Below are 10765 nucleotides of genomic sequence, written 5' to 3'. Positions count from 1 at the left end.
CTCTAAGGAGCTATAAAAACCTTTGTGTTTGGTTTTTGGGTCCAGAAGCTACTAGTGCCTTATTTAATTTCTATGTGATTTGTGATTTTAACCTTTTACTTACAATCTATTAAAATCCTTTCCATTTACGGAGATAGAGACCTGTGACTGGACAATGAAGTAATTTAGTGTTTTCTACTCAGTTATCCTGCATTCTGAGCTTCTAAAACACCATTTTTACTAGTGCAATCTTTGTCTGCTCGTCCTCTTTACGATGAATCGTGTGCCTAAAGGGAGTCTGGTGAGTATCCGATCTGGAAAACACAGTAATGTGGTCTTGGAACCCCAGTGGTAAAGTACAGGACCACTAAATGCTATGTGTTGTAACTTCCGACTGTCCCAGGACCCTGATAAAAACCTTACAGTTCACGCCTCAAAGGATCACGTACACCAACAAGGAATCCCAGGCTGCCCGCTTACGTCAGCACGACAGGGAGAGTGGTCAATGCCGAAGCTCCATTTCTGGAATATATGTCTGGATGTTCGCACATCTTGCCTCTTCATCCCCGAGCCTTGAACAAAGGTGTTTCATTTTCTGACTTTAAGTGCGCAGATCTCGGTAATTACGGTTTCATTTCTTCGCGCCTGGGTTATGGACATTAGTTTGATCTGCACATTCTCTGCTTTAGTGTTCTTGTGTCCGCAGCTTGTTCAGCAAGGCCAGGGGTGTAACGCACGCCCCCGGCAGCCCTAGCGGCGCAGGGGCGGTCCGGTCCTAGAGAGGGTGCCCATTCGCCCTAAAGTTTGTGGATATCCGTGAGATATTGACCGCTGAGGGGCAGTAACTACCGAGGAAGCCATGGGTACTGTTGTAGGGATTCTGCGTATGCACAGAACTATGCGCAGGAAACCAGAACCTTAGAGAATTGTGGTGTACCAGAAACTCCCCTCAGAACTAAGAACCCCTTATCCGACTAGCTTAGTGTCACATTCGTTATCCGAGATTTAGCTCGGCGGTCCCAATGTATAGACAACCCAGAACATGCAACTTAGTTATTCTCAGGAATGGTGGGAACCCGAAATACCCGTTTGCACTTATATATCAGTCCACAACAGAATAACTAAGACACAGTAAAGTTTAAAGAATTTATTCATAAACCTCGAGTCCTGTTATACAGTACTTTGGCTAACATAAGCAGACAAATGGTTAAGATCATTACCATTAGCATTGTTACAATACCATAGAAAATAAAAGGAGCGATCATATTAATAATGACAGTGGAAAACAACCACCCTCCTTTCTCTAGCAACTAATAAAATATTATTAGACTGTTAGAAGGTCTCATAGGCTTGCATAGGGGACCCCATACCGTATAGATCAGCTTAGGTGTATCACATCACAGGATCAGCTCAGTGTTCTCTGCTTCAGCTCTTCTATCGAATGTGTCTAAAAATCTGCTGCGCTGTAATATTAAAGCCTACGACTTTCTGGTATTTGCAGCTGCGTGCATGTTATGACTAAACAGTGGTACGATCACCCTGAACACAAGCAGCCGGCACCGTCTAGTGTCCTAGAACAGTTCTTTACTCGATGTACAGACCAAGGGCACTAGCAACTGTTAAGGATGTATAAATAACATTTACTTGAGACAAGAGCAAGTCTGCATTTCTCAAATGAATAACATGTAACAACAGTGTCGGGTGCAAAGGCAGCAAAAGCAGCAAGATGGCTGTCTAACAGCTAACGTGATTGAGTTAACTTAGTAATGTAAATAGGGAGTGGCCTAAAACCACGTGACATCCCCCTTTGATCGAACCACGGGACTACCAGGGGCGTATATTTTAATAGAACGCAGAGTTCAAGATCAACGATGCAGACTAAAGAGCTTGAAATGTGAGTGTTCAGAAAATGAGAGAAAAATTTTTTTTCGAAGAGAAAAATATGTAAAACACAAGCCATCGTCCATAGAGGCCAACGATCGTTTGTGAAAAAATGCAACTCCACATGACTCGCCACCAGACATTGTGAGCACAAATGTCAATCTAGGAAAGTATAAGCAGCGTATGCAGCCGCAGCTTCCAGTAGAAAATCATTGGAGTCATCCGCAAAATTGTCTGTCATCCAATTCAGCAAAGAAAAAGAACACACGTGTTCCACAGGGAAATGAGTATCAAGCACTCCACGTGGACAAGAAGCAGGCATCTCGATGTAACTTCGTGCCAGGAAGTCAACTGCAGCCTTCTCGATATCCCATAAACCAAGGACTCCATGCGCCGCACCCAAGGCCATAAACCCGACTCCAGAACAGTCAAACTCATGAACCACTAAGGGATACATCAGTCGATCAAAATCCAGGTCAGGTGACACCAAGTTTGACAAACACATATCAAGAGCCCATTGGAACGGACATTCGAGACAGTGAAAAACAGGCTGCACACAAGTGAAAAACGGGAACCGGAATGATAATCCATAAGCGACACTCAAGGTAGCCAGTGGTAAAGTGCCATACGATTCCCACATCCGGCTACGCAGATGGAACAGGCTGAATCCTTGGTCGAGTAGCGCAAGTCGTGCATCCATAGCGTAGCGCACAGACCAACAGGAGTATGCCAGCAATTAATGCGAGAATCAGAGGAAACCCTCCGAAAACCCCAGAAAAAATAGAATGAAAAATAGCTGGTATTATACCAAAGATAGACTGGAAAGACGTCACAAGGCCAGAGCCTACAATTTTAAAAAAATGGACCAGACCAGTCGTGGAAGAAGCATTGAAGATAGTATTTATTAATGTGCCAAAATGCAGGGGGAGGTCAGTATTCAAAAGTGCTTGAACTTCTGTGCGAGTGTTCGCCACTTGAAGGAGAAACGTTTCACGAGACGAAGTCAACGCAACCTCCTTTTGAGACAAAAGAGCCCTTATTCTGCTCATCCTATTGAACTCTGCTTTCAAGGTTGGAATCGTCGGCCAGATGGATATATCAAGCCGGCCTTGCGGGGGTGGGAAGAGCACGTTATTACAGCAAATTACCCTCCGTGAAACCGAAACAATATAGGGAATACCAGCTAACATCCCACAGCAAGCCTCACTATTTAAAAGCAGATAACTACCATTAGCAAGCAGCGTAAATGACGGCGTTATAACTGGCACAGGAATGCCCTTCAACACGCAAGCTAAATTAGGGGCATTCATATTACACGATCCATGTAATTGGATATGTCTACACACTACGGAATGATCAGGAGCAGACGTACACTCCTCACCCTTCAAATAAACTTCTTTGCCTTCTCTCTCACATCGATATGTAAATGGGAGAGACCAGACTTTATGCAAGAATGCAGAACCTAGTTTTTCATATCGGCCCAAGGCGTAATGTTTCATGCACGAACTAAACTTATACATAGAAATCGGGAGAGTGACCATCCCATGGATGAGCCACACTGCATAATCAGACTCAGCCACTGAAAAAGGCAAAGGCTCTAACTTTTCTATATGCAGTAATGAATACGTAGCATCTTTCATGGACATGAATTGCTGCTTTTCTGTCAGATTAAATGGGCGGAATAAAGAAGAAACATTCATGTAATCCCAAGGTACTTTCCCCGCCTTTAACGTCTGCAAAGTCCAAGCAAACTGCATAATCGATCGTAATTGATTTTGACCATGATATAACACAGACACATCCTCCTGGACAATATCTACAACAGATGAAACAATGTTATCTAATGTATATATTCTCGAAGATAAGGTGTTAATACTATTATCTATTACTGCCAATACTTTTTCCATATTGGCCTGGTCAATAGCACGGAGCCTGGAAGCAGCCTCAATCTGCGACAACTTCCAAACCTCGTTGTAAACAGCATATACCCACCTTTTGGATCTTCCCAATGCGGGACCTTTAACAAAATCATTCAAATCTATTTTGTCATGTAAACGGGACAAGTGAATTTTTACAGAATCCAATGTGGAATGTTGCAGCCATGTCTGGCACAATTTACCTACCGAGTAGGTAGTGACAGTGTGTGAGGACACAAAACGAGGGTCTACTCTATCCTGTATGTATCCGGGAACCAACCCCAAAAATCTGCGTTGACAGGTATCCGAACTTCTCTGCCATACCAACCAACCTTTTGGGTCAAATGCACTAATATTGAAGGTGGAATTTGAAACAAGAGATTGCAACATAGCAAGGGACAGATTTGTATGATTCCCCCAACCAGGATAAGCACTCAGATCCGGGATCGAGGGAGAAATTAATTTTTTAGAAATAGCCAATCCAAAACAGGTTGTCTGAAAAATTGTGGAATTTAAAAATAACATATGGTTTGGGATGAGGCAGGCACGATGTAAAGCTTCTGTTCCTTGTACTTGCCAAGACTTAGTGCCCCAAACCGATTTGAGATCAATAGTATCTTTCCAAACGTCATACCCTCCAATTGCCAAATCGTCCATAAAGGACTTAGAAAACAACAATTTAGTGTGTGTCAAACGCACCTTCGAAATAGGTTCGTCCTTAAGTTTAAAATAAAAGGATGCATTATTGGACACACTGAAATCTGAAAAATATGAAAATTTGTTGACCAAATTTTTTGAACTACCAATCCTCGGGGCAGGGCAATGTTCCCACTGAGTAAAGTTGACTAAACTACGAAATGTGTTAGCCCTATGAAGAAAATGAGTACCATAATGTTGATAACAAAACTGCTCTGCATAGTTTTCAGTATTCAAATACAAATCCTCAGCATCAAATGCAGCATAGTATTTTAAATCAGAAAACAGTGTCTCTATAGTTTTTACATCCCAATCATCAGATCGAATGTTCTGTTTTACCACATCACCCATAGAAACACGATATACAGATGGTACATTAATCACTTCCGTGGGCCCATGAATTTGAAATTTAACTGCATCCCATGCTATTCCATCACGGACAGGCCAGGCGGTGATGTTCACAAAAGTCTGGTCCCTCTTCATGATGTGCGACGATGAATGTGGGGCCAAAGTTCCATTAATTAATCTAATTGTAGAACGTTCATTCAGGTAGTGTCCATTTATAAGTCTAAAAAACACCACCACAAAACCAATGGACATGAACAAAAAAATGCAAATGAGCACCAGCCAAATGTAAATCCAGGGGGGAACCAAAAATTGTCTCTTGAACCAGGCAAAAAATTTTGAACATTTGGAAGGGGCAGTGGAAGTCAATGATTCAGTTCCAAAGGAAGAATTAGACTGGGGAATTTCTGATGAATGCAAAAGAGGCAATGGAACATCAGCAGGATAAGAATACTCAGCATCATCAGGCAAATCACCATCCGCAGGCGATACAGCAGAATCAGAAAGTACTTGCATTTCAATGGCAACCTCAGGCACGATGTCAGATGGTGGCACCACAACAAAACTGCGCATCATTGAAGGGCAAGAAACTGAAGGTGTCAGACTATGGAGTATCGGCCACCCTGTGTAGCTTGACATTGTCAACTGAAATGTACCTGTTGTCTCTGTGACCAGGAAGTGGAGGTAAAACAACAGTACGTGTACCCTCAACTCCAAGCACCGGCACTGGTGCACGAAAAGAGGGGCCAAACTCTTTCTTCTTCTCCACCTTCTCACGGACCAGATCACCAACTCTGGGTAGCCAGCCGACTACCGGAATCTGGAGTCCAGCTTCGGACGCAGAGGATATGTGCTCTTTTGCTAGAGTGTCTCTTGCTTCTTGAAGATTCTGTAAGACAGTACAGTGGTCATCTAAGTCAAAAGGCGCGGCTGCCGCCGCCATGTCTAGACCTTCAAGGTCTGGGACAAACATTCGAACCCCGAAGAGCATCATGTACGGGGTCCTCCCACCCAGAGACCTTCTAGGGAGATTATTAAGTGCACGTTGGACGTCATACAAATGGGCTAGCCAGTTTTTGCCAGTACCTAACACTCTGGCTGTCAATGATTGCTTTAGGTCACGGTTCATTCGTTCCACAACACTATTGCCCTCAGGCCGGTATGGAGACGAAAATTTGACTTGGACCCCCAAACTTCTCATAGCTTCTTTGTACGCCTTAGAGGCGAACGCAGGGCCCTGATCAGAGTGAAGGGTTCCACATGCAAAACTCCCTATAAAGACACGCAATGCTTTGATGACAGTCCGGGCGTCAGCACTCCTGTGTGGCCACACCCAAAGAAAACGTGTGCACGAATCCACTGCAACCAAGATATACTTGTACGCAGTGTCAGAGGAAAATGGACCGCAGTGATCTAAATAAACACACGCTAGTGGTTGATTAGATATATGCAGCTGCGTTTGTGGTGGACGCGCCACAGAAGACGGCTTTATTTGTTGGCAAATACCACAATTGAGGACATAAGTCCGCGTATGTTTGTACAAACCGTACCACCAATAACGCTGCTGCAACAGTGACACAGTTGCGGACACTCCGGCGTGCGCAGATGTAACACCCTCGTGCGCAGCTTGCACCAAAGCAGGCCTGCAGTCTGCATTGGGAATAACTCTATCCCCAACATCATTTATCCTCACTAACGGGACGTTATCAGGACTTAAGTGATAATGGTATCGAGAAGGGAAACCTCTAGGGAAGTTTGTCCCAGTCTCTGAAGCAGCAATGACTGCCAAGATGTCATCATCGATCTTACTTTTGGATCTTGTAACTGCTTCTACCAAGTATGTTGCCACTGCTGTTTTAGCTGCCTCGTCAGCCAAACTGTTACCGACAGCATGGACGCCAACTCGTTGGTGACCAAGAGTGTGAATAACATTCACAAGGGGCCGACTGCCTTTTAGTTCAGCCACCCTAGCCCAAAGCGTTTTATGCTTCACCGTGCTACCTTTTGAATCACGAAATCCATTCGCGATCCAAAACATCAGATTGTCGTTGTAAGATTGAACACAATAGTAAGAGTCACTCACTATAAGAGTTGTGACTCTATGATCAGCAAACTCCAGTGCAAGCACCAGAGCACGAAGCTCCGCCAATTGTGCGGTACAATCACCCAAAGTCTGCGTATGCACCGCATCCTGTATGAATTCTCCATTCACGAAAGTACCAACAACAATTGCGCAAGCCGCTGAATAAGCGTGCCTTGATCCAGTTGCGGGCTGCGCGGACCCATCAGTGTATATGACACAATGGAACTCCTCCAACGGGCGCAATGTAAGTGGAGCCGGATGAACTAATTCATACTCCAAACTCTCCTGAGTCTGTAGCCCTGCGTCAAAGATGTATTCGACGTCAGGCGAGGCTAAGAAGGTCGCCCATTGTATCCACCTTGGATGCAAAGCTTTAGAATTCGGCACACTTGCTTTAGTGACTGCCTCTAGGGCAGGAAACGGTGTCACCACCATCATGCGTTTCCCCTGTGATAGCGCTCGCTCTTTCAGGATTGCCATCTGAACTGCTGTCAAAACCTTTTCGACAGTGGAGAAATGCATTTCAGCCGAAGTATATAAATGAGATTTGTAAGCAATGGGGACTGTGTCGCCCTCATTGTATGTTAAGTACGTGAACCCCTCCACACCCGGTACAATTCTTATGACCAGGTTTGTGTGGTTATCACGAGTTTGTAAATATTTCGCAGTTAGAAGGTCAGACTGCAAAGAGTGCAATGCAGCTGAATGCTCTGGCAGCCAGCAAGTTTTGGTAAAAGTTGGTTGTACCAAGGCATATAGTGTCTTGATATGCTGGGCATATTCAGGAATATAGGTACGACCGAAATTCAGAAAGCCCAGCAAAGATTGTGGTTGTTTCAATGTTGCAGGGATACGAAGGCGTGCGCATTTCTCAAGGAACTGCGGAGCCAAGCCGCGGCCCTCATTGTTGAGTTCGTACCCCAAGAATAATACTGTGTACTCGGCAATGTGGGACTTCTTAAAGTTAAACTTGTAACCAAAGTCCGCAAACATAGTAATTATGTTGTCCACGCGAGCAAGGTGTGGAAGCAACTCGTCGTCTGTTAAGTATATGTCATCAACGTACGAGTATGCCTCCGGGTCTACCATCTCTAAGAGAGAGACCACACGTGCAGCAAATACCCCAGGACTATTTTTATAGCCCATAGGAAGCCTATTGAACACTTTTTGTTTACCACCCGAAGTAAAGGCGGTCCACTCATAACTATGAGGGGATATGTTATGGCAATAAAAGCCATTGGACAAGTCGAGTGTGGTTTTGAACCTCTTTCTCACAAGACTATCGACGAGAGCCGAACTATGGGTATTTTGCACCGCACAATTCCGGCAGTGCGAGTTTAAGTGCCGGTAATCCAAAACTAGGCGGTACGACTCGTCAGGCTTTGTCACAGTGAACAAAGGATTATTCATGGGTGACACACACGTTTCAATTACTCCCTGATATTCCAATTGTTCAAGGATAGACGCGACGTGAGACCTAGCTTCCCGACGCATAGGGTATTGAGGTTGTGGCTGGGGGTCGGATCGTAATGGAATTTCGTGGAGGGCAGAACATTTATCCCACCCCACCTGATTACGATATAACGCAGGTGCTAGCACCCGCGCCCACTCCTCGGCTAACTTCCCAGACTCCTCCTTGGGCACTACGTGTCCAAAAGAAGGAAGAATAACTTCTTCCCCCCTTGGAGCGTTTAGAACGAAAGCCGGGGGCCAATCCTTCTCCGCCAATAATATATCATAGGTGGTCGTCAGATTATCCCAAAATACCGCGTTAATTTTTCGTTGTATGTCACCCTCAATAATGAGGACTACTTCAAATAATCTCTCAGGGGGGGCTACGCGAGTATCAGCAGTTTCTACTGTCACATAGATTTTAGTTGCTGTCGCCTCCAGAAATGGACGCAGTGCTCCCCGCACTACTGTAACTTCCGCCGCGCTGTCTAGCAGCGTCAGCGCCCATTTCATGTTCAGAAGCTGTGTCCGTACCATCTGAGGCATACTTCTCTGAGATTGCAGCAACTTTCTTTTTCTGAAACGGAGGACGTGGACGTGCAGAATCTTCTTGCTTGCCTTTTCCGTCCGCCTGTCGGGGCTGGTCTCGACCTTGAGCACCCCGGCCTCTCCCACGGTCTCCGCCACCAAAGTGTGAAGCCGTTGATTCCTGTGAAGAACGAGGAGAGCGCTGGTCAGGAACCTGAAATCTATCAGGTGACTTAATACGAGAACGATCACGCAAATCATAAGTGCGTTCAACATACGCCTGAACAGGAGAGGCAGGATGAGTATCCTGTTTCTGTTGCTGTTTATCTTGTTTCTTAGCTCGCCAATTTTGTTTTGGAAAGTTGGGTTTATCGTCTTTTGTAGACGAACTCACTTTAGTGTGCTGTACTACATCAGGAATTTTGATGGTGGGTTTCACGCCTAGTGCACTACGTCCAACCATCCTATAGGCTTTTGCAATAACTTTTGCAAACTCCCTCGGCTTATCTTCTTCTGCAATTAGTTCCACCATGTTTCCCACTTGAAACTGCATGGCATCTCCTTTGAGATTTCCCATAATCATGGAACATACCACATCGAAGCTGTCGATAAGCCGCATTCCCAACTCAATAGCTGCTTCCGCACCATGGTCCTCCTGGACTTTTTTGATAACGGAAGGTAGTACCGACATAGACGTAGTGCCGAAGCACTTTGAATAGGTCGCGGCAAAGACCTTGCCCCAATTGTCACAATCGACAATGTCTGGGACTAGTTCTTTCGGCAAAGTAATAGTGAGTATCCTGTGTTTTTCCACAGGACTAGTGTTAGGAAACACGGCTTCTAGTTGATCGAATTTTTCTGCAAGCCAATGAGGAAACTCATCCTTATTCTGGGGGCGCTTGCCAACAACCGCGTTTACCATTACAGGACTGATCACCACCGCATGATGGTGATCAGCCCCGTGTCCCGCAACTGCAGGTGCCCCCACCTGTACAGTGCGCGACACATACTGCACTAAAGCCCTATGGACCGTAATCAGGGTTGTGTGTAGTATACGTAAGCTATCCACACCTACCGTCAGGTAGCGTGGATGAGGTGTATGTCCGGCCAGTACCGGCCAAGTAGCTCCTTCAATTGACAAAGGACCCAGTCTCGCCGGGGTGACCGTGTGGGGGAGGGCGCCATTAAACCAAATAGTGTGCTGCCAGGTAGAAATAGGAATTTCTAAAGCCATATATGGGGTATAATGAAGAGGCACCTGCATAGCAGTGTATTTATGGAATGTTTTATCGGTATCATCCACAGCCTCAAAGGTAACCCAAGAGTAAAACAACTCATAAGGGTAAGTGGCATTTGCACTAATGACAAACACCACTGCCATCCCGTCATCAGGCACCCCATACGTTCTCAAATGAGCACGCAGAGACACCCTACTATGAGCGGGAATTTCTACCGCCATTAGGACTAAAAAGAAGATACAACGAGATCTTCAGTAGCACTTGGGCTTAGATTAGTGTAACCTTTTTTATTATCAAGCTTGAAAGAACCTATAGCCTAAAACCTAGGTAGGTTAAACCGTCACTCCCGTTATCCGGAAACCAGAGTGAGGGCGTTGTGGACTAATAAAAGCACTACTAAGGCATCTCAGATATTAAGACCAAACGTTAGGTGCGCCATGTTGTAGGGATTCTGCGTATGCACAGAACTATGCGCAGGAAACCAGAACCTTAGAGAATTGTGGTGTACCAGAAACTCCCCTCAGAACTAAGAACCCCTTATCCGACTAGCTTAGTGTCACATTCGTTATCCGAGATTTAGCTCGGCGGTCCCAATGTATAGACAACCCAGAACATGCGACTTAGTTATTCTCAGGAATGGTGGGAAC

At 45.2% G+C, this 10765-nt stretch overlaps 1 protein-coding gene across 1 annotated transcript; it reads right to left on the bottom strand.

Annotated features, from left to right (window-relative positions):
- Positions 1–2504: 2504 nt before the first annotated feature.
- Positions 2505–3617, bottom strand: LOC146784321 (uncharacterized). Its single transcript, XM_085632926.1, has one exon. The coding sequence runs from the start codon at positions 3615–3617 to the stop codon at positions 2505–2507; it is 1113 nt and encodes a 370-aa protein (XP_085489052.1).
- Positions 3618–10765: the final 7148 nt, after the last annotated feature.

Source organism: Triturus cristatus, chromosome 11 (assembly GCF_964204655.1).
Source record: "Triturus cristatus chromosome 11, aTriCri1.1, whole genome shotgun sequence".
Lineage (NCBI taxonomy): Eukaryota > Metazoa > Chordata > Amphibia > Caudata > Salamandridae > Triturus > Triturus cristatus.
The sequence above is the reverse complement of the archived record's forward strand: the minus strand, read 5'-3'. Positions and strand labels throughout refer to the sequence as shown.

Excerpts from the sequence above, each read along its gene's own strand:
- LOC146784321 (XM_085632926.1), bottom strand. The coding sequence starts at position 3,617 with ATGCAGTTTGCTTGGACTTTGCAGACGTTAAAGGCGGGGAAAGTACCT.